This window comes from Onychomys torridus, chromosome 4 (assembly GCF_903995425.1).
Source record: "Onychomys torridus chromosome 4, mOncTor1.1, whole genome shotgun sequence".
Classification (NCBI taxonomy): domain Eukaryota; kingdom Metazoa; phylum Chordata; class Mammalia; order Rodentia; family Cricetidae; genus Onychomys; species Onychomys torridus.
The window spans coordinates 50,307,232-50,331,922 of NC_050446.1; the positions used below are offsets into that span (position 1 = coordinate 50,307,232).

The window sequence follows — 24,691 nt, forward strand, 5'->3', positions numbered from 1 at the left end:
GTTGGAGGAGGTGTCAAGGGGGTGGGCTTTGAGGTTTCAAAAATCTAGCCCATTCCTAGTTAGCTTTCTCTCTGTCTCCTACTTGCAGACAAGGATGAGAGCTCTCAGCTACTGCCTTAGCACTATGTATTCCTGCCTGCCTGCTGCCATGCTCCTCAATGTAATGGTCATGGACTCTAACACTCTGAAATTGTAAGCCCAAATAAACTTTCTTCTATAAGTCCCCTTGGTAATGGAGTCTTTTCACAGCAATAGGAAAGTAACACACTAGTTCTCCTACTACAAGATAAAAGTGGAGACAGGAGACTGCCTGGAAGCTCATGAACTAGTGCTCCTGGAACATGCAGCATCCAACAAGGATAACTGTCTCAAACAAGGGGGAAGGCAAGGACTGGATGACACCAGAGGCTGTCCTTTGGCTTCCACATCTGCACACTGGCTTGCATTCCCCCTGGCATTCACACATTTGCATTCATATGCATGCACAAATGTGTACATACACTTGCATTATTAACATATGCATGCACATTCACACACACACACACACACACACACACACACACACACACACAATTTATTCTCCTAATTTCAGGCTACTAACATTATAATCAATATTTAATGTATCTGACATGAAAATCAAAATTAGTGGGGCTGGAGAGATGACTCAGTAGTTAGGAGTACTTCCTGCCCTTCCAGAGGACCCATTTGGTTCCTAGCATCCATGTCACAACCACCTGTGATGACAGCTCCAGCTAACTTGATACTCTCTTTTAGCCTCCTTGGCCATCTGCATCAGAGTGTGCATGTGCCAAGTACACCATGTAATAAAAATATTTTTAAAAAGGTGGTGGTGGTGCACACCTTTCATTCCATCACTTAGGAGGCAAAGGCAGACAGATTTCTGTGAGCTCAAAACCAGCCTGGTCTACATAGTGTATTCCAGGTCAGCCAGGGCTGCAGAGTCAGACCGTCTCCATACAGCTATAATCTTAGCACTCAAGAGGTAGAAGCTGAGGATCAGGAGTTCAAGGCCATCTTTGGCTACATAGTGAGTTTGGGACCAGCTTAGCTTTTATGGAACCTTCTTTTAAACAAACAAACAAACAGTACACAGATAAAGTTTACAGAAACTCGGCTAGAAAAGTTAATGTCTATTTTAGAGCATTCAAATTTAACATAGATAATGAAGAGTTTCCCACTTTTTTGGGGGAAGGCAGAGAGGAGAGTGGGATGTTAGGGAATGAACCCAAGACCTCATAGGCACTTGACAAGCAAAGAGCTCTACCGATGAGTTACACCTTTAGCTCTATCATCCTATTTTGGGAATGTGTCTTAGTCCACAAAAATTAAACTCAAGTACAACAAAAGAGTTCAGTTTAAATAAAAACGTTATTTTATCTTTCTTTCTTTGACAAAATTTTGACCAATGCTTACCTGAGCCATCAGTAGGAACAGAACTTGCATTGATTCCAGAAAGACCAAACAAGGGACATTCTCGATCTGTGTTCACGTGACCCCACTTGTGACATTTAATACATCTGACATTTCGAACCTGAGAAAGAAACAGTATTTTGATTCTCAAATACCAATAGCCTAACATTCAACTTAGCATTTTTATTTAGTCCCCCCTCCCCCATTCCTTTTTCTTTTTTGAGACAGGGCCTCACTACGTAGTCCTGGCTGGTGTGGAACTTGCTATGTAGATCAGGTTGGCCTTGAACTCAGCGATCCACCCACTTCTGCTTCCAGAATATTGGGATTGAAACATACACCACCATACTTGGCTAAGTTCCTTTTTAAAAAGATCTCCAGGAAAAGAGTCTATATATATATGATGAGTATGTCAATACAAATACTAAACTCTTCTACAAATTTGCCTAAAATCCAAGGTCAATTCCATCTGTGCCTCCTACAATAAAACAATGTCATCCAAAAAGAAATGGTAAGATATCACAAAGAATTATGTCACAGTTTAATTTTAGGTTCCCTAATTCTAATACATTCATCTAGTATCTACTCCCCTCCTTTATATATAGGGTCTCTATACAGCTCAGGCTGAGCTTCCAATCCTCTTGCCTCGCCTCTCCTTTATATATAGGGTCTCTATACAGCTCAGGCTGAGCTTCCAATCCTCTTGCCTCGCCTCTACCTTTCACAAGTTGGAAATCTAGGCCTGTGCCACCACACAGGTACATTTGTCTGACTGAAGGCAGGCCCTCACACACACTGTGAATGTGCTTTTTCACTGAGCTAATCTCTCTAGTCCTGAAGTTTCATATTTCTAAACCATGGGTTAGCAAATTTACTCTGTGAAGTAAAAACAGTATTTTAATGCCAGACATGGTGCACGCCTTTAATCCCAGCCCTCGGGAGGCAGAGCCAGGAGGATCTCTGTGAGTTTGAGGCCAGCCTGGTCTACAGAGGGAGATCCAGGACAGGCTCCAAAATTACACTGCTGTGGATATTGATCTGTATAAATAAAATGTTGATTGGCCAGTAGCCAAGCAGAAAGTACAGGTGGGACAAGGAGAGAGGAGAATTCTGGGAAGTGGAAGGCGAAGGCACAGAGATATTGCAAGCCGCCACCATGAGAAGCAAGATGTAAGGTACTGGTAAGCCACGAGCCACGTGGCAACTTATAGACAAACAGAAATGGGTTAATTTAAGATATAAGAACTAGATAGCAAGAAGCCTGCCACAGCCATACAGTTTGTAAGCAATATAAGTTTCTGTGTGTTTACTTGGTTGGGTCTGAGTGTCTGGCGGGTCAGAGAGATTTGTCCTGACTGTGGGCCAGGCAGGAAAACTCTAACTACATTACACAGAGAAAACCTGTCTCAAAAAAACAAAAACCCAGTATTTTAAGTTTCCATTTCATGTGTGTGTCTTCTGCACCTGCTCGGCTGCTGCTGGGACAGGAGATGTGTCAGGAGGGCTACCACACATGCATAGGTGACTACAGCAGTGTTTTAATAAGGAGCAGCCCTGGAGGGACAGTTGACTGTTTCTAAATCAGGAACATTCTAACATCTTTTCTTGACCTCGAGATAGTTTTCCAGACTATATGAAAGCAGTACTGACCACATCATTATACCTTCACTTAACTTGATTCTCATCTTCCATCTGCTTACTACTTTTCATGTTTTCTCCTCATTCCTATCATTTGATATAAATATAAACTACAAAGTTGTTTTAGCTTAAACATTGTGATGCTAACCTTGGCCTGGCAACCTGACTACATCTGGAATCAACTAAAACCCAAGCTGCTGGACACTCCAGTGTGGTGGTTTGAAAGAAAATGGTCCCCAGAGGCTCACGGGGAGTGGTGCTTAGGAGGTGTGGCCTTCTTGGAGTAGGTGTGGTGTTGTTGGAGGAAGTGTGTCACTGGGGGCAGGCTTTGAGGTTTTAGATGCTCAATCTAGATCCACTATCTCTTCTTGATGCCTGGGGATCCAGATGTAGAACTCTCAGCTACTTCCCCAGCACCATGTCTGCCTACATGCCACCATATTTCCCACCATGATAATAATGAACTAAACCTCTGACCTGTAAGCCAGCCCCAATTAAATGTTTTCCTTATAAGGGTTACCTTGGTCACGGTGTTTCTTCATAGCCATAGGACCCAACCTAAGACACTCCTGTGAGGGATTTTCTTGATCAGTTATTAGACCTGGCCACAACCCACATAAACAGAACTCATAGAAGGAAGCTTCACGTCTTGCCTGCTTGCTCTCTCTCACTGGCAAGTTTCTCTATCCTGTTGCTGCTGGTATTAAATCCAACTTCTTCAAGACTCCAATGCAGAGTAAAGAGCAGCAGCTCTGCAGGGATCCTCCAGGACTGCAGAGACGTCCAGCCTCGTGGACTGAACAGCTACTGGATTCTCCACCTTCCCACTGTGCACACAGCCTCAAGGCCAGCATAATAAATGCCCTTGATATATAATTCACCTCATCAGTTCTGCTCCTTTAGAGAACCAGTAAAAACATCTTCTGGAAAATAATGTAAAGATGTATGTACTAATAAAAATTATCCTTAAAGAGTAAAATACATGTCACTTGCCTGAATACCAAAGGGCTGATCTCGGATGTTCATGTCATCTTTGGCATATCTGTTAAGTACAAATAAAATGTATTAAGAACAACTTCATAAATTCAATGGCAGTTAACCTGAAAAAAAGTTATTGTTCTTAAAACAAAAAATACATTACTACTATGAAAATATAAAACCAGCACCAATTTTTAAGTGTCTATATCAGTGGTTCCCAACATTCCTAATGCGGTGACCCCAGCCATAAAACTATCTTCGTAACTATAATTTTGCTATTGTTACTTTACTAATCCTAATGTAAATATCTATGTTTTTTGATGGTCTTTTGGAGGCTGCAACTGACAGGTTGAGAACCACTGGTCTACATAATCTGATAATGTACAGTTTTAAAAAATGAACAAGCCCATAAATCAAGGTTAGAATGAAGCATACTGGTTGTATGAGGTGAATCCCATTAGTTATTTGCTCTGTTAAATGAACCAACAGACAAGAAGGACAGTAGACAATGAATGACACACGCTTTCTCCTAGTAACAAACCAGTGCTTACTTTTCTCTTGGAGCACCTTTCTGCCATTCAAACTTGTATTCTGTCTCTCCTTCCGTTTCTTCTTTCTACAGGGGTTAGTAAAAACTCTTTAATTTCCCATAAAATCGCAATCAACCATAAATCAATTCAAAAAGAGAAGAGCACTCACCTCTTTATTTTCTTGATTGCATATTCAAAGCACAGGAGGAAGCAAGAAAAGTTAGCAACGTCAGTGGAAAAGTCTACTATTATTACGCTGTATTACTTAACCGTACCCTGCAAGAATTAACTGGTTTTTCTTTCTTCACAAGATAAAACTTCAGATCACTGAAGGATAAAATGCAACCTTGCACTAGACTTCAGAATAGGCACGCTCATAATTTTTAAGCTTATATGTTTCAAATGGACTTTCCATTTAAAAAATGTATTTAATAAGGACTACATATATGTCCATTATAAAAGGATAACTATCCTTTTGTAATATTGAGGACATAAGCTACTACATCAGGAAAGTATTTTGTAAGCCAGGCGGTGGTGGTGCACGCCTTTAATTCCAGCACTTGGGAGGCAGAGGCAGGCGGATCTCTGTGAGTTGGAGGCCAGCCTGGTCTACAGAGCGAGTTCTAGGACAGCCAGGATTGTTACACAGAGAAATCCTGTCTTGAAAAACCAAAAAAAAAAAAAAAAAAAAAGAAAAGTGTTTTGTGTTGATCCTCCCGTGTTGCTGACAGCATTGGAGCTGCTACCATCAGAGTAACAGCAATAGCAAAGACAAAGAATAACCCTTAAAATACTGACTGCTCTTCTCCACCTTCAGACAGTCACATCAAAGACAAAGAACAACCCTTAAAATACTGACTGCTCTTCTCCACCTTCAGACAGTCACATCAAAGCTTAAAGGAAAAGAGGTAGGTACCTTTTTTAACTCCTGGTGGGGCCTCATACATGAAATTCAGGCCATTCTTTACACGCTCATCTCCCATAAGCAATCTAAATGAAATAAATGGAACAATTTTAAATAAAAGAACATGATAGCATACCATCACTCAAAGAATAACCATAAGGAATTAAGACATTTTTATTAGAAACAAAGCCCAAAGAGTGCTGCCTTACTAGAGACTTGCTGTAAATTTGAGCCTTCCTTCATATGCCCTCTATATACATACACAAAAACAAACATTTTAAAAATTAAAAAAATTAACCAGTCACAAAAGACCATTTGATCATCTGCCATGTGTCCACAATTCTAAAAAAATCATAGGTAGCAGGTGAAATGGTGACTCCCTGAGAGGCAGAAAGGGGATAAATTAGGAAATGGGGAATGGCTACAAATGAACACACTTCCTTCTCAGGTGATGACAATGTTTTGAAATTCATTATGGTGACAGCTTAGCAACACTAAACAAACTTAAAACCTAGGTATATTTTAAACAGATCTGTAAATTTTGTCTTAACACCATTTAAAAGTTGTAAATCAAGTACATGAAAAGCTGAGCTTCACTAGACATCAAGAAATAACAATTAAAACTACAACAAGCCACCACTTCATAATTATCAGCACGGTCATTAATAAATGAGCTGAGATGTAACTCAGTTGGTAGTGTGCTGGCCTGGCACACAGAAAGTCCCGTGTTTGATTCCTAGCATCACATATACCAGGTACAGTGTAGCACATGCCAGCACTTGGGAGTTCAAGACAGAAGAATCAAGAGTTTTAGGTCATCCTCAACTACATAGGGAATTCAAGACCAGCTTAAGCTATGGGAAAGTTTGGTGGTTCTTTAAAAAGCTAACCAAAGAATTACCTTAGGATCTAACAATTCTACTACTAAGCACATAAACAAAGCAACTGAAAATAGTCTTGAACAGATACCTATATGCCAATGTTAACAGTGCAATCTAATTATCCATAAACTGATGAATGTCTCAAGTTTCAAATATAAATGTTGCTTCAGAGTACAGTCTGTACAGTCAAAACACCACTCCTAAGTCAATTAACCAAATACAAACACAATGAGAGCAGCTAAAAAGCAGGTGCCATTCTAGAAGAAGCCAATGAACTCTAGCCACAACACACAGGTCAAAGACACCCGGCTTCTCTTCTAAGTGTCCTGAACATGCTTTTACTCCAATTTATTAAAGAGAAACTTTTCTAATCAGGCTCAGTAGTTAACATGCAGTGCTGTGGATGATTGATTGATGAATAAAACACTGGCCAGTAGCCAGGCAGGAAGTATAGGGGAGACTAACAGAGAAGAAAATTGTGGGAAGTGGAAGGCTGAGGTGGAGAGACACTGCCAGCCACTATGATTAGAAACAACATGTTAAGATACTGGTAAGCCACCAGCCACATGGCAACTTATAGGTTAACATGGGTTAATTTAAGATATAAAAACTAGGGTTGGGGATTTAGCTCAGTGGTACAGCACTTGCCTAGCAAGCGCAAGGCCCTGGGTTCGGGCCTCAGCTCAAAAAACTAGATAACAAAAAGCCTGCTGCGGCCATATAGTTTGTAAGCAATCTAAGTCTCTGTGTTACTTGGTTGGATCTGAGCAGCTGCAGGACTGGCAGGTGAGAGAGATTTGTCCTGACCGTGGACCAGGCAGGACCAGGAAAACAAATTCTAGCTACAATGCAGTGTTTATTATTTCTGCAAGCTCTGCCTCATTTAGGATTTGCTCACAGTCTAGATGAGTCAAATGAAGCTGTGCTTTATGTGAATAGGTAAATTTGGAAAAGGTGACCATATATAATTATGGGAGAGGAGCTGACTCAATAAATGATTCTTCCCATGTAACTGATTATTCTAAAATCACTAATAATGTGGTACTTACCTGTTATCATATGATTCTTGTTCTTTAAGGTACTGTTGCATTAATTCTTCTTGTTTCTTTTTATCATATGATATTTTCTGTTCTGCCATCCATACCTATATCAGTGAAAAAATATAATACAACAACTGGATTAAATAAGGAATCTGTTTTGTGTATAAATGCAAGTGTATATGGAGTTCAGGGTTTGAAACAAACCATCTTTTTGAGTCACTTTGCACGTTACTTACTGAGGCAGGGTCTCTCTCAGTGAACCCAAAGGTCAACAGTTCCATCAATCTAGCTACCAGCTTGCATGGAGGATCTCCTGTCGTCATCCCCTGAAGGCTAGGATTACAAATGGGCTATGCCAACCTGGCTTTTATGTGGGTGCTGGGGACCCAAACTCTGACCTCACACTTATCCATCAAGTGTTTCACCCATGAAGCCATCTTGATAGACCCAGAGGCTTGCTGATATAACGAACCACACCTGGCTAGCCAGGTGTGCTGGCTCATGTCTGTAATCCTAGAACTCAGGAGGCTGAGGTAGGAATGCTAAGAGTTCCAGGCCAGCCAGCTTGTCTGAAAACCAGAAAACTTACCACGTATCTCAAGCTTTAGATTTTACAGTTATTTAATTAGTCTCAACTGCTCAAGAACTTACATTAACTGAAATAAAAATAAAACACGGGTCCATTGCCAAAGTGCTCATAATGACTCTTCTGCATATTATAAACTATTTTATGACTTAAAAAGGAGAAATGGAAGTCTAGTGCAGTGGCTTACACCTGGAATCTCAGCATTTGGGAGGCAGAAACAGGAGGATCAGGAGTTCAGGGTTATCTTCCCTAGATAGCAAGTTTGAAGCCAGCCTGGACTACAGGAGACCATGCCTCAAAAAAGAGGCCATGAAATGTGTAAAAGATACGTGGGGAATAGGATTACGTACAAAAAAGAAAACAGAGTGAGTTCCAAGACAGCTGTATCTACACAGAGAAACCCTGTCTTGAAAAAAAAAAAAATTAAATAACTATATTCGCAGATAACCAGTGTTAGCACTTCTTGTATTGTTCCACAGATAGTCTAATGTACATGTATGCTCATATATACATAACATTCGCTACATGCACGGTAACATACAGGACCCACAACTGGCTTAGAAACAACTAAAAGCTTAATATAGTCTCACAAGCTTGGGTACTTTTGAGTACTCTTCGAGATGCACGGCGCTAAGCCTTTCCTGTTTCTATTCTTTTCTCATACTATCTCATTTAATCTTCTTAACAATTTAAACATCAGGGCAACTGACACTATCATCCTTTTTTAGTAGAGGCTAACGATCATGAAAGTTAAATATTTTGTGCGAGGCCTCAGGGCTAAATGTGACTGTACTGAACTAAGAAGAAGCCTGGTCTGACTCCAAAGCTCAGACACTCTCCGTCGCCACTCTTTCGCGCTATAACTCCCGCCTCGGTCCAGTGTCCAGTCCTTGGTTGACCTGTAATTTTTTAAAAAGCTGAACTTGAATGCGGCCATCAGACACCACACTACTGGATGGAGATGTGGGGCCGGAGAGCGAAAGCAGGGATGGCTTTCTCTCGGAAGATCTCCGTTAAGCAGCGAGTCTTCACACAGGGAAGCAGAGCTCACGGGTCTTGGTCTTAGGGCTCTAGGTGATGGACCCGGAATGGGCCGAAGGCAGTGTTGCCCAGCTACGGCGTCAGTCTCCACACTGACCGACAGGGCTGGACTTTGGGGACCATTCGGTTAGTTGGGTTAGCATGGAGGAAGCGGCGACGTCTCCGGGCCCGCAGCCTGCCCCAGGGACTCAGCCCATCGCTGCCCTCTCCGGATCCCTTTCCTCACCTTCTTGATGTTGGATTTGGACGCAGGATGAAAGTCCTTTTTGCACATGAAATTGGCGAACGACTTCCCCATCTTGGAGTCCGAGATGGAGAAGCCAGGCGCTAGGTCTGAGAGGGACGTAAACAAACTCCGGGAACGTCACAGGAACTGTAAGGCGAGCAGGGGAGAGAACTTCCGAGGTCCAAGGTGCCTACTTCCGACGATTAGCTCCTGGGCCCGCCCCTTCGTTTCCGGCGAGTGCTTTTGGTGGCTGCGAAGGCTGACCCGTCGTGCGCGCGTGCGCAGCTGATGGTAAGCGCGGGAGCCGGCTGTGCGCGAGCGTGGCTGTCGGCGGGGTCGCGGGCAGCTGTGGGCTCGGCTGCGCCAGCTTCGCTCCGAGCGCAGGCATCGGGAGCGGCCGAGGTCTTGAAGTTCGAGCCCAGCACTTTCTGGCAACGCCGACTCCAGTTGCAAAAACTTTTTTTTTTTTCCCCCAGCGCAGTTCCCATGTAGTTTATGGAGACAGTAAGCCTCATGCCGACTGTAGGACGTTTGTGAGAATCAAAAGATCGGTGTTGCCGAAAGCCTTGGAATAGACTGTTAGCGCCTCAAGACCCGAGGCTCTTCACGTCCAGTTGTTGTTGTTACTATTAATTATGTTTTTTGGGTGTTTTGTTTTGAGACAGGGTCTCACTATCTAGCATTCATTGGCTGTCCTTGAACTAAGTAGACCAGGCTGGCCTCGAGCTTACAGATCCTCCTGCCTCGGCCTCCCGAGAGCTGGGTGGGAATAAAGGCGTGAGCCACTATACCCGGCTTCCTTCGGTTATTTCCAGCTATGCAGAAAGATGTTCAACCAGCTCTGTGAATGATAAAAACACGTTAGGTCCAGGGGCTTTCCTCCCCGGGTGCTGTTTTCTTAGTTGCTGCCCCTATCCGGTTAGTGTGCCTCTCACTGCGGCTTGATGACCCTAGGGTTTGGTGTGGGTATGGCCATTAATCCACTGACCTCTAGCAAGGATAAGAATAAGCCAGCTTAAAACCGGTGACAGCTTTCGTATGAGGGTCGAGTGTGTTCCAGGTAATTTTGTGACAATTTTGTCTTATTTGTGACACGGTCCATATAACCCTCACACTTGGATTACAGGCATGCACCACCAAACTGGGCTTTCACCTTCAGGGTCATACTGAATCAATCCTCAAAACAGCACTCCCAGATGGTATTTTATTTTATCTTATTGATGCGCCTGGAAGAAAAGAGGAAGAGAATTAATAGTCTGCCTGAGTTATGTATTGGGGTGGCTAACCTTGGAGCTCTGTAAATGGGAGATAAAACTTTCAGAGAGGAGACACAAAAGAACAGTGGTCACTTCTTCCCATCTTTGAGAACAGAAGAACCTTTACGGTGTTCCGTGGTGAACTCCTTTCTTGAGTCATTTTGTTTGTTTGAAACGGGGTTTCCCTATGTTGTTCTTGAGTTTTGAGCACAGGCTACCTTTAAACTCTAGCTTATCCTACCAAGGGCCGAGATTACAGGTGTGTTGCCATACTCTGCTTCGTTTTCCTTCCAGTAAATTATATTGATTTTATTTATAGTTTATTGTTTTAAAATGGTCAGAGTGCTCGTGTATAAAACCATGCTAAGATTTGGTTCTTATAAAAGGAGGAAACTGGGCTGGGAAGGAAGCTGAGCGAGTTAAGATAGCTGGACGATTTTCCCGAAGACTCAAGTCCAGTTCTCAACACGCACTTGAGATGTCTCACAACCTCCCGTAACTCCAGCTTCTCGGGCACTTCTTGTGACCCTCTTGGGCACCCTCATACCTATGGCAGACAGACATGTAATACATGCACAAAATAGTAAAAACAAATCTTAAGACATTTAAGATAAAAGAAGGAAACTAAAACTATGTCTGTTCTGAAAGCCAAATAAAAATAGAGGATTTAAGATTTTCCAAATCACAAACGAAGACAATTTGTATGTTAGTTCTACAACCAGGATTTATAAAGTACAAATACAAACTCCCACCTGGAAACCTTAACAGTTGGGATTCTGTTTGTTTGTTTTTTGTTTTGTTTTTGTTTTTGTTTTTTGAGACAGGGTTTTTCTGTGTAACAACCCTGGCTGTCCTGGAACTTTTTGTAGACCAGGCTGGCCTCAAACTCAGAGATCCTCCTGCCTCTGCCTCCTGAGTGCTGGGATTAAAGGTAGCACCATTATGCCCACCCAGCCTTACATACTTTCCAGTAGTGATAGATTAACAAGACATTCTCTAGGATCTCATTGTCGAGTAAGGAGCCGCATACATACACTAATACAGCAGACTAAGACACACACAGTAGCTATACCATTGTATTATTGTAGTACTTGGTTAATCACTAAATCATATCCTAATTTTTATAGTTTATGTTATTTATTTAAGACAGGTCTTACTATATACCCCTTCCTGCCCTGGGATGCACAGAATTAATAAGATATTTAAGACTTTACTATGTACCCTTCTTAGGTATATCCCATGGTCATAGAGAAAAGCTCTTTGTTTTATACTTAAAAATGTTTTTTTTTTTAATTTTGAAACTTCTGTATGCTTTCATTTTTTTTAAAGAAATGGAACCCCATTCCTGTGACACTTTTGTGGCATTACCTCCAGCTACAGTTGGTAATAGGGTAATTTTTGGAAAAAATTCAGACAGACTCTTCGATGAAGTACAAGAAGTCATTTACTGTCCAGCAGCGGTTCATAATGATTTGGGAAACCGTCTGAAGGTAGGTAAAAATATATGTTAGCAGTATCTATCTTTAAACGTACTAACAATGGATATTTATTTCAAAAACAATTTAATTTTATTGGTTGTGTCTGAATATTTTTCCTGTATGTATGTTTGTGCACCGCATGTGTGCCTAGTGCCCAAGGAGGTCAGGAGAGGGTGCAAGATCCCTGCAGCTTCAGTTACAGACAGTTGTGAGCTGTCATGTGGGTGCCAGGAACTGAGCCCTGCTCCTCTACAAGAGCAGCAGGTGTTCTTAGCCACTGAGCCCCTTCTCCAGACCCATAAATGGTTATTTCTTCCAATAGCTACCAATTGACAGAAGTCCACTGAAGTTAAAATTCAAGAATTTAAAGTTGAAAATGGTTTGAATCAAAAATAGGCTTCTGGTCATTTATTTCAATAATTTAGAAGAATCTACTAAAATAATAAAAATTGTTATCTCGTTGATTAAACAGCTGAATGCTTTTTTATGTTATATATGTTAGTTGTGGTAAGGGATTTAAAGTCGGTTATTAAAGCCTGGACAAGAATAGACGGTGGATATGACTAACAGCACAGTAGAGTGTGGGTGTAGAGTAGGGTGGCTTAAATGCTGACCTTAGGTAAGGGTAGCAGGCTGGGGCAGCAGAGAAAGAACATCTAGATTATATTGTGGATTAAAGAATGGGACTGGAGAGTTGGCTCGGTGGTTAAGAGCACCTGTTGTTCTTGCAGAGGACCCAGGTTTGATTCCCAGTACCCACGTGGTGGTTCACAACCATCCATAACTCCAGTTTCATGATATCTAACGCTCTCTTCTGACCTCTGTGGACATCAGGCACACATATGCACAGAAATAACATACAAGCAAAACACTCATAAAATAAAATAAATAGGGTTGGGGATTTAGCTCAGTGGTAGAGCGCTTGCCTAGCAAGCGCAAGGCCCTGGGTTCAATCCTCAGCTCAAAATAAATAAACAAACAAACAAACAAATAAAAAATAAATAAATCTTTAAAAAAAAAGGATGGTTTAGTTAGAGCTGGGGTTTCAGCTGACAGATCAAAGGGATTCATCTTGGTATAGAATAAGAAAAAGTATTTCAGATTTTATAAACAACAGGGTTTTGTTTTTTTCCTCTGGTGCTGGGGATCAAACCTAGGGCCTCTTGTATGTTGGGCACATAGTCTACCAATTGAACCACATTTTCAGCCCTATAAATATGTCCATCAAAAAAGGTTTATTAGGCATCTGATAATACCATCAACATACATGTATTTTTCCCTCACTTCTTACATGCACATTAAATAAAATGTCCTTTGAATTTTTTATTTAAATCATCTATTTACATGAAACTCAGAGGTTTATATTGTCTTCTGTTGTTCTGAATTTTGTGGATTCTGGATGTTCTAACACTAATATGCATTAAATAGAAGACTTTTTTGTATATTAGGCTATAGTTTTCTTTTGCTGTAACTGTTTATTCATCGGGGATATTGTTTCTATTCTGTACATGTGTGTTTAAATCTAGCCCATTGTGGAAGTCAAGTTCCCACTCTGTCCATTGCTGTGAAGAATCCTCATAGGTCACTTACACATTAAATGTGGGCCTCTGTGGCAGGTCTTGCTCATCTGACTTAGGGTTCAAGTACCTATGGGTACATAGATTACTAGTCAGGACATACTAGACACTGAACTTGAGAACTGCTTTCTTAATCTTCAACTCGTATTAATTATCCTCCAATAAACAGTTTGAAGATTAATACCCATCATTGCTAAGATGCCATGGCAGCTCTGTTCACTCTCTTCCTGCCTTCATCCTTAGCATTTGTTTTATCTTAGTCGATGGAGAAGTCTTTGTTTCTTGAAATGAAGCTTCATGTTCCTTTGTCTTTGTAACTAACATGTCTCATGTGTGTTACAATACGACATACTCAGGAAGTATTTAAACAATAAATGCTTTAGAGCCAATTCTGAATGAGTTTTAAAGTTAATGCTTTTATTATTGAAAATTTCAATTTGGTTTCATTTCATCCATCTTCATAGTGATCATGTCTTCCAAATGGTGTTTTAAATTCTACAATTTGGTAATTTTCCATTTTTGATTTTATAGTTATGTGATGTTTTCTTTTTACAGTGTACTTATATAGAAATTGATCAAGTTCCTGAAACTTACGCTGTTGTCCTCAGTCGCCCAGCTTGGTTGTGGGGGGCAGAAATGGGAGCCAACGAGCACGGAGTCTGCATTGGGAATGAAGCTGTATGGGGGAGAGAAAATGTTTCTAAGGAGGAAGCGCTTTTGGGCATGGACCTTGTCAGGTAGCTATTATGTTATTTCCTCACTATAGATTAGGTGAGAAGTGGTCGAATACCAACCAGCATCCATTTTCACACCAGCATGCAATTTCATGACTCTTAAATATCATTAATTAGTCTAGGGTGGATGGCTCGATCCATACAATGTTTACTGCACTAGCGTGAGGCCCTGAGTTTGATCGCGAGCACTCATGTGCATCTCTCATAAGCCCTGCATTGGAGAAGCAGAAGCAGGCAGGTTCCTGGGACTTGCTGGGTAGCTAGTCTAGCTTAGTTGTAATTCTAGTTCACTGAGAAACTCTATCTCATAAAATAAGGTGGAATGCAATTGAGAAAACTGTGGGACATCGAGCTCTGGCTTCTCCATGCATGCTTGCATGAATGCATACCCTAGGCACACACCCGCATAAACGTGTATATGCACCACATGAACACCTACTGACACTTATGCACACCCATGTGCATTATTAATTGGGAGAGGGGCCAAAATTAGAAATTATAACTCACCAGAAATAACTGCATTGCTTTATTACATGGTTGATTAATACCTTCAATTTACAAAGCAATATCTCAGTCTTAGAGATAAAATAACTTTGCAATAAGTTACCAAGCTGGAAGTTGACTCCAAGAATGTTTTTATTGTCCCAATGCCTTCAGAAGTAAGACTTAAAAAGATTTTATTTTACCTATTAACTTGCATTTTTTTTTTTTTTTACTTTGAGTATAGTAAATATGGTGTTTCTTGAACATGAAGTTAAGATGAATAAAGGAAATTATTTTTAATTTGAGGTCTTCAATATTTTTATTTTAGACTTGGCCTTGAAAGAGCTGATACAGCTGAAAAAGCTCTCGATGTCATTGTTGACTTATTAGAAAAATATGGCCAAGGTGGAAATTGTGCAGAGGGTGAAGAATTTAGCTATTATAACAGTTTCCTGATAGCTGATAGGAATGAAGCCTGGATTCTGGAGACTTCAGGGAAGTACTGGGCAGCAGAAAAAGTCCAAGGTATGAACAACTGTTTGCAATTTGATTTATATAGTTATATAATTAATAAAGTCTATCCTTAACGGTAGCTAATGCATTTACTTGCCTTTCAAGATTTATAATCCATGTATTAAAGGATAAATTGTAGAGCAAAGTTAAAATTAGGAAGAACACAAAGGGAAAGAGAACTATGATGTGCATGCTTATTAAAAATAAGCAGGTAGCATTAGCTCCGTAGCAGCTTTTGGCTATTTATAGTGTTTTTCTCTTTTTAACAGCTGTAGGACTGAATTCTAGAACTGTATCATGTGTAAGTATGGAGGTAAAAAAAATGGAGTTGTGGCTATGGGCCGTGTTTAAAAAGAGTGTATTGACACAGTAGTAAGACAAAATTGAATATCATTGATGACATCAATGCAGTCTGATTGCTTCAGAGTTCATTCCCACCCCTCATGATCTATTTGTGGTCAGATATCCTCTTATTTCTTCTTGTGTGTTTGTGATATGTGTGGGTGTATATATGTGAGGGAGACATGCATGACCACTGTGTACAAGTGAAGGTCAGGATGACCTCTGGTGACTCACTGTCTTCTTGGTGGCAGGGTTCCTGTTGTTGCTGCCCCCATGTATGCCTGGCTGTATGACCCATGTGCTCCCAGGGATTTTCCAGGCATTGTCTTCCATCTCTCCACAGAAGCTCTGGGATTATAGACACTGCCGCCATCCCCAACTTTACATGAGCCCTGGGGATTTGAATTCAGATAACCCATTAAGCTATCGCTGCGGCCAGTCTTCTTAATTCCAAGTGCAGAAATCCAGAGATAGAAAGCAACTGAAAGTAGTGAGTGGGTCTTTCCATCCCTAGACTCAGTTTATTGTTTTATAGTTAGAGGATAGCCTTATGTCGAAACATAATCAGATGCTTCTTGTATGCTTATCTATTGAATCTCCTAGTTTTACAAAAGAGATAAGAGACACATGGAAAAATACTAAATGGACTTAGCTCAGTTGGTATTGTCCAGCATACACAAAGTCCTGGTTTAATCACCAGTATTGCTGAAAGCTGAGAACGGTAGTGCATCCTATAATCCCAACATCTGGGAGGTATGGAGGTAGGCAGCTCACAAGTTCAATGTTATTGTCACCTTGCAGTGGTGGCACACACCTTTAATCCCAGCACTTGGGAGGCAGAGGCAAGCAAACCTGTAGCAGGAATCTTAAAAGGTCTTATTAATAAAATCAAACCTAAGGCCAGTTATTGGGGTGAATGCTGGAAGATCAGAGAAGCAGAACAAGCCACTGTTTCCTCACCTCGCCAGTTCCTCAGCTGGTCTTGTTTCCCCAGACTGGAAACTTCTGTGTCCTCATCCCAATGGCTCTCAGCTGAACTGCTGCTCGAAAGCCTGAATGCTTCACCAGCCAAATGCTTAACTAGCTCTGGTGCCTGGTTTTCACGCCTTACATATCTTTCTGTTCTCTGCCATCACTCCCTGGGATTAAAGGCGTGTGTCACCATGCCTGGCTGTCTCTGAAATGCTAGGATTAAAGGCGTGTGCTACCACTGCCTATCCTCATGTTTAATATTGTGGCCGTCCTGTTCGTTTACCCCAGATAAGTTTATTTCGGGGAACACAATACCACCATACAAACCTCTGAGTGTGAAGCCAGCTGGGTCTACAGAACGAGTTCCAGGATAGCCAGGGCTACACAGAGAAACCCTGACTAGAAAAACCAAAACAAAAAACAAAAAAAGATCATTGTCTACTTCATACAGAGTTTGAGTCCAGCCTAGGTTATAGGTAACTTGCCTCAGTTAATTAATTAATTAGTTAACTCCAGGCACCCAGTATATAATTAACATTAATTAATTAATCAATTGAGTGAATGATGTGGACCCATGGGTGCTGTGAACATTCGAGGAAGGAAAAGTCATTGTGAACTTCTGGAGGAGTTCAGAAGACTTCATGAAGGAGACTTCTGTGGGAGATTTGGCTGTTATTTTTCAAAATAGGTCATTGCCAGTTATTTTCATGGGCTTTAGAAATACTGTTTGTATATTTTTATGTTTGATATTTTCTATGTTTTAATAAACTATATAAAAATTATATTTAATGTATTTTGTTACGCTAATTGAACAGATTATATCTTGACCACTTTTTCTTTTATTGAACATGCTATGGGAAGACAAAGGAATGGATACGATTGAAAAAAGTCTTAACTGGTCGTGGAAAATGAATGCCTTCCTGGGTCTGATTATTCTGTTGCTTTCTCTTTCTCTTACTAAACGATCTCCAGAACTAGATTGTTGTTTTGAGTATCTCCAGCCTTGAAGTGATACATCTCTGATAGGTAGCTAATCACCTACATCTGGTCACTGCGAAGTATATACAATTTGAAATGCTAAACAAAGTGTCATACATCAAACCATGCGATACTACTCAGTAATAAAAAAGTAATGAACTGTTGATAGCATGATGAGTAGAATCTTTCTGAGGTGAAAAGGCCAGAAGGCAGGGCAGCAAGATGGCTCAGCAGGTAAGGGCGCTTGCCGCCAACCCTGACAACCTGAGTTTCATTCCCAGAAAACACGTAGTCAAAGGGTGCCTCTGCACACGTGCACACAAGAAAACAAATGTACATTAAAAAAAATTTTTAGGTAATTTTTTAAAAAGCCAGAAGGATTTACTGTACAATTTCACTTACATAACATTCTTTTAAAAAATGTGTTTGTGGGCTGAAGAGATGCTCAGAGGTTAAGAGCACTGACTGCTCTTCCAAAGATCCTGAGTTCAATTCCCAGCAACCACATGGTGGCTCACAACCATCTGTAATGAGATTTGGCACCCTCTTCTGTGTACATAATAAATAATAAATAAATGAATGAATGAATGAATAAATCAATCAATCTTTTAAAAATGTATTTGTGTGTATGTGGACATGTGTGCTATGGTACATGTGTGGAGGTCAGAGGACAACTTTTGAGAATTAGTTCTCTGTTTCCATCATGTAGGCTCTGGGGGTTGAACTCAGGTAGTCAGGTTTGTGGCAGGTGTCTTTGCCCCTGGGCTATCTCACCAGCCCTACACTGAATTAAATTAGAGTGAAAAGCATATACTGGGTGCCTGGAGTTCATGGGTTATTAGGATTGGGAGATGCGTGGCTTTGGTATGAGAGGGTAACATGGTTCAAATATTCTTTTTCTTGACATTATCAATACCAATGTTCTGGTTGTGGTATTATTCTATAGTTTCATGATGTGATAGGTGGAGACTGAATGAAGTGTATATCTCTCTGGATTATTCACATAGCTACATCTGGTCTACCATTATCTCAAAGTTTAATTTTAAAATTTAATTGTTTAGAATATGTAGTAGATGTACATGGCAGAGAACTTACATTAAGTTTGAATAGTGATTTAAAAATAACGTAGAGATAGATTCTTTATAGTAAAGGTAACTTTTCTTCTCCTTCTCATCCTTTAGAAACAGGAATTCGTAATATTTCCAATCAGCTCTCCATAACAACCAAGATTGACCGGGAGCATCCTGACATGAGAAACTATGCTAAGCAGAAAGGCTGGTGGGATGGCAGGGAAGACTTTGACTTTACCGCAGCATATTCTTATATTAACACAGCTTCAATGATGACTTCATCGAGCAGATACTGTCAGGGGTACCAGCTTCTGAATAAGCATAAAGGTAATTTTAGCATTCACGTAACAAACAATTGAATTTTGTGCAACTATGGGAGTGATAATCTTATACTCAATAAAAATATAGTTTGAATAAAAACAAAAAGCATTAGGATAGTGTAAGCTATTTTTTTGATAAGTGTGAAGTATTAAACGATTGTGAGAAAGTACTGATTCTTTTTGAGGGTCAAGTTCAGATTCTCAATCCTCAGAAACATTTTTCTTTTTAAAAAAAAAAAAAATCTGAACCAGGATATCACTATACAGCTCTGACTGGCGTAGTATTCACTGTGTAGACAAGGCTGGCCTTGGAACTCACAGAGATCTACCTGTCTCTGTCTTTCAAGTGCTGAGATTATGACCATCACACCTGGCCATACTGCTTGCTACTTCTTTTAATTATCTTTTAACAGTAGCATTTTTGTTTACATGTTTTGTCTTATTTTGTTTGTGTGTGGCTTTATATATGCTCACATATGTGTTCAGGTGTGCACACCGTCGGTTGCGCATTTGGCGGCCTGAGGTTTGATGTTCAATGTTTTTCTCAGTTGCTCTTCACCTGACTTTTTGAGGCAGAGTCTCTCATTGAACCTGGAGCTTACCTTTTCAGCTAGGCTGGCTGGCCAGAGAGCTCCTGAGTGCTTGTCTCTGCACCCCCAGCACTGGGGTTACAGGTGTGAGCTGCCGCCCCTGGCTTTTATTTGGATGCTGGGATCCAAACTCAAAGCTTGTAGCAAGTGCTTTCCCAGTGAGCCATTTCTTAGCAGCTCCTGTGTCTTAGTCAGTGTTGTTGCTGTGAAGAGACACCATGATCAAGGCAAGCATTATAAAAGAAAGCATTCAACTGGGGACTTCCTTCAATTTCAGAGGGGTTAGTCCATAGTGATCATGGTGGGCAGCATGGTGGCATGTAACCAGGCATGGTGCTGGAGAAGTAGCTGAGAACTTTACATCCTAATCCCCAGGTAGCAAGCAGAGAGAGAGAAACTGGCACTGGAGTGGGCTTTTGACACCTCAAAGCCCACTCCGAATGCCACATCTCCTCCAACAGTTCATTCACTGGAGACTAAGAATGCAAATGTATGAGCCTACAAGGCCGTTTTCGTTGAAGCCACCACACCATGATTGTTCTCTTCTTATGAAAGTAACATCTAGAACTTGTGGCTGAAAAGTCAGACAGGTTTGCAATCAGGATCCCAGTGTGTGTGTACCTCTATGCTTATTATGTGGGTCTTTGCTATGCCACATCCTGAATTCCTATCCCAATGGGGACTATACTCTAGTAATAGGTGTTGCTGCCAGTGAAGCTGTGTAAATCACACGGAGGTTGTGTATTTACTAGGATGGATTACGGGCCTTCCCTTCTGTGTCATCTAAGCTCTTTATCTCACTTAGTGGGACTTTCACTTCAGATACTGGGCTTTTCATTTCTACAAATTCCATTTGGCTGCTTTTGTGTCTCTCCATGTCTTCTCTCACTATCTTCCTGTTCATCTTTGAGTCCCCGAGAATATTTATCGTATTTATAACATCTTCTTCAGTGTTCTAATCTGCTGATGCTATCATCTCTGAGAGGATTGAGTCTCTTTTTGTTGATGTAATCGTCTTCTGGTTTGGAGTCATGTTCTTCTGCTTATTCACATATCTAGTGATTTTGTGTGGGTTGGGGGAGATCGCCAAGGGCCTCATGTTAGACAGGCACTGTGCTATGAGGATGCACTTTAGTCCTGCAGTAACCTGATTGGAAATAGTGTTGTAATCTTATTTGTTGAGTGCTAGGTTGTTTGGTTTGGTTTGGTATTCTTTTAAACAGAAGTGGACTTTGTGTTGTATTTGGCTGAGTTACTTAGGAAGTAGTTCCATAACCTTTTTAGGCTTGTTTTTACAAAGCTTTCCTACTAGAAAGAACTCTAGAGTAGTTCTGACCCTTCTATATATCCCCTCTTCTGGCCCTACATCCACCCGACCACATTTCTCTCAGTAGATTGTGAATTAATGGCGTTCTGTGCAGTCCTGGATAGTCTGCCTCTCTCTTCAGTTTCATGGCACATTGGAGCTGTCTTGTACAATGGCACTTGGTTGTTTAAACACTATAGAATTGAATAATTTCATAGTCACTGGATCTGACTGATGTTTATAGAATGCTATCCAGCAATAGTAAAATACTCTTCAAGTATACATGGAACATACACCAATCTTAAAATTTTAAAAGAAATGTAACAAATGCAGACTGTGCCTATAAAATAAGTAAATTTGGAATCAGTTACAAAGGAATATCTGGAAAATCACCAATGCATTCCTTTCATCTGTTGGCCAAAAAAAGTTTCAAGGGAGATGAGGAAGTTTTTTTGAGCAAAGTGGAAATGAAAATCAGTTTACAAAAATTTATGGATTACAATGAAACTAATGTTTATGATTAAATTTATAATGTTAAGTACATACACTAAACAACAACAAAACTCCAATGTTGCAAATTTCACCTTAAGAACTCAAAAAAAAAAAAAAATGGCAAAAATAAATTACAAAAGAAAAGCAAGGAAATTAACTAAAGAGTCCAAATCAACACAATTGAAAACAACAAGCTAATAGAGAAATGGACTAACAAAACACTGGTTCTTCAGTAAGGTTTACCTGCTGTGGATATCGCTCTGTATAAATAAAATGCTGTTTGGCCAGTGGCCAAGCAGGAAGTATAGGTGGGACAAGAGAGAAGAGAATTCTGGGAAGTAGAAAGCTGGGGAGAGACACCGCCAGCCGCCGCCATGAAAAGCAACATGTAAAGACACCGGTAAGCCACAAGCCATGTGGCAAAGTATAGACTAACAGAAATGGGTTAATTTAAGATAGAAGAAGCAGATAACAAGAAGCCTGCCATGGCCATACAGTTTCTAAACAATGTGAGTTTCTGTGTGCTTTCTTGGTTGGGTCTGAGAGACTGTGGGACTGGCAGGTAAGAGAGATTTGTCCTGACTGGGCCAGGCAGGAAAACTCTAACTACATTTACCTGGTTGACAGAATGAGAAAACACAAGCTTCCAAGTTGGAATAAAAGAGTTTTCTGGGGTTGGGGATTTAGCTCAGTGGTAGAGCACTTGCCTAGCAAGCACAAGGCCCTGGGTTTGATCTTCAGCTAAAAAAAAAAAAAAAAAAAAAAAAAAAAAAAAAAAAGAGTTTTCTGGAAGAGAGTAAAGGAATACCATAGATAGTTCTGTGTGCAGAGATACAGTAATTCAGATGGAATGATCCAATTGCTTGAAAGCCACAGACCACTAAAAACTTACCTAATAAGAAATAGGCAACTGCTGTTTGAGTAGACACTTTAGTTAGTTCAGGTCAGTTCATTCATGCTCAGCTTTTCCAGTCTGCCTCATGGTTATTCAGGAATTAGCTGGAGAGTTGCGGCTCCCTACCCCTAATCATGGGTTCTACTAGGTGCCAGTACATGCCTACAATCCAAGCATCTAAGACAAGCCTGTACTGCATTTCAAAACCCTGTCAAAAACAACAAAACAAAACAAAAGCAAACAAACAATAAAACAACGTAAAACAAGAACAAGTAATGTAGAGTTCCTCTCTTAGCTTCATGGAACTTCTCCCTCAGTTTCCAGTGTTAGTGGCTGACTTCTGATTCTTCAGACTAGAAAGACCAAGGGTTCCTACTGCTGATTGCACAGCATGGCACAGCATGGCACAGCCTGGCAAGCATGGGGTTTACTCAGACTTCAGTCACAATAAAACAGGGAGATGCCTTGTGCTGCATCGGCTCCTCCAGATTGTCTCATTTTTGTTAACTGGACAGAGATTTCCGGCAGCTGCTTACAGTGTAGTCTCAGGTTTACAGCTGGATCAAAGAGGGTTGGTGCAGGTGCTGTGTACATAGCCACAGTGGAAGAGAACTCATGCTTGCATCTTTTGGTTTGTGCGTCTTTTCTACTAAGAACATGTATTTATAGGATTCACAACTAAGGTACACAAGAGCAAACGGAAGTCTCTCTCCTCCCTTCCACATTCGGTTCCTTTTCCCACATGCAGTTCTTTTTATGATCTCTAGAGATGACACTTGCTTAATGAGACAGTCTTGCATATACATTCATTCTCTCTCTGAAAGGGTAGCATGCACTCAGAGTGTTTTGCATATAACTTTATTTTCTTAATTTAAAATATTTTGTGTTCAGGTGTTTTGCCTGCATCATGTATCTGTGCACCGCTTTCGTGCCTGATGCCCAAGGAGGGCATTGGAAGCCCACAGAGAGTATCAGATACCCTGGTTGGTGCTTGAGTTACAAATGGCTATGAACTGTCATATGGGTGCTGGGAATCAAACCTGGGTCCCCTGGAACAGCAGCCAGTGTTCTTAACCACTGAGCTGTCTCTCCAGCCCCCATGACTTTATTGTCTTTGAAACAAGGTCTTGACATATAGCCAAGGTTGGCCTCAAACTTATGAACCTCCTGCTTCTGCCTCCTGTGTCCTGGGAATACAAGCCTGTGTCATCACATCTGGCATTATTTTTTCTTTAGTTAGCAATACATAATGTTGTAGTTAGAAGATTTCCTATGTCCTGGCCTACCAGCGTTCAGGACAAACCTCTCCCATTCTCATCCCCCAAGAAAACACACAGAGGCTTATATTAATTATAACTGCATGGCCATGCCTCAAGCCTTTTGTTATCTAGCTCTTGTATCTTAAATTAGCCCATAACTATTTTTTTTAAAGATTTACTTATTTATTAAGTTTACAGTGTTCTGTCTGCATGTATTCCTGCAGGCCAGAAGAGGGCGCCAGATCTCATTACAGATGGTTGTGAGCCACCATGTGGTTGCTGGGAATTGAACTCAGGACCTCTGGAAGAACAGTCAGTGCTCTTAACCTCTGAGCTATCTCTCCAGCCCTAGCCCATAACTATTAATCTATGTATCATCACATGTTCTGTGGCTTTACCTGTGTCCCGTTATATGTTGTTCCTTGGGCGGCTCACTGGCGTCTCTTGACTCAGCCTTCCTCTCCCCAGAATTTTCCTTGTCTGTTTATCCCACCTATACTTCCTGTCTGGCTACTGGCCAATCAGCATTTTATTAAACCAGTGTACAAAAGCATTATCCCACAGCATAATGTAAATTGTTTAGTTTTAAATATGCAAAACTTTTAAAAACAGGTGTAGTATTCTAGTATTTTGGTAACCTCCTTTATTTCTCTGTAGTAGTATTTTAATCATTATATAGTAAAAATTGTCTGAATCACACTTCAGCTAGCTCTGTTTTTTTTAAATAGGTTTTAGTTTTCATTGCTGAAAATTATATAACATGTTTGTAGGTTATTTATATTATATCTATGATTTCCACCCTAGAATGAATTTCTGAAGGAAGAATGTGAAGTGGGAAATCTATGTGTATTATGTATTTATTCACTGATCATTATATTTTAAGACTTGAAACGTGTTGGAAAAGGTCAGAAAGCTTCATTAATTCAGATTTACACCAACAATATTTGAATGCCAGTTTCTAATATCCTTATCAGTTAGAACATCATTTTTTTCTACTCATGCAAATTTATAGGCAAAATTAGCATATTATTTAGAAATGTCATTTATTAATGAGATTAGACACTTTATTTATTAAGAATTTGTAATTTTCTATAAATTACTTATTTATTATGTTATTTTTTCCCATTTTTATTTTGGATTACTACTGACTTAATAACCTCTGTCCAGGCAT

At 40.4% G+C, this 24,691-nt stretch overlaps 2 protein-coding genes across 4 annotated transcripts in view; one reads left to right on the forward strand and one right to left on the reverse strand.

The window, feature by feature from the left end:
- The window catches only part of Cir1 (corepressor interacting with RBPJ, CIR1), a 30,242-nt gene extending 20,828 nt beyond the window's left edge, over positions 1-9,414 (reverse strand). Inside the window, 7 exon segments of the mRNA XM_036185409.1 lie at positions 1,435-1,552; positions 4,063-4,111; positions 4,599-4,663; positions 4,747-4,757; positions 5,494-5,567; positions 7,412-7,506; positions 9,256-9,414. Of these exon segments, the coding sequence (XP_036041302.1) occupies positions 1,435-1,552; positions 4,063-4,111; positions 4,599-4,663; positions 4,747-4,757; positions 5,494-5,567; positions 7,412-7,506; positions 9,256-9,327 (484 nt within the window). The 5' untranslated portion in view covers positions 9,328-9,414.
- A 69-nt stretch (positions 9,415-9,483) lies between these two features.
- The window catches only part of Scrn3 (secernin 3), a 30,345-nt gene continuing 15,137 nt past the window's right edge, over positions 9,484-24,691 (forward strand). Inside the window, exons 1-5 of one of the 3 annotated variants that reach the window (XM_036186150.1) lie at positions 9,484-9,546; positions 11,841-12,001; positions 14,122-14,303; positions 15,112-15,308; positions 18,770-18,985. In XM_036186150.1, coding sequence (XP_036042043.1) covers positions 11,843-12,001; positions 14,122-14,303; positions 15,112-15,308; positions 18,770-18,985 — 754 coding nt within the window. In that variant the 5' untranslated portion in view covers positions 9,484-9,546; positions 11,841-11,842. Of the gene's footprint in view, positions 9,547-10,009; positions 10,316-11,840; positions 12,002-14,121; positions 14,304-15,111; positions 15,309-18,769; positions 18,986-24,691 lie in introns of those variants that run through there. The other 2 variants (XM_036186151.1, XM_036186148.1) reach the window with 2 other exon arrangements.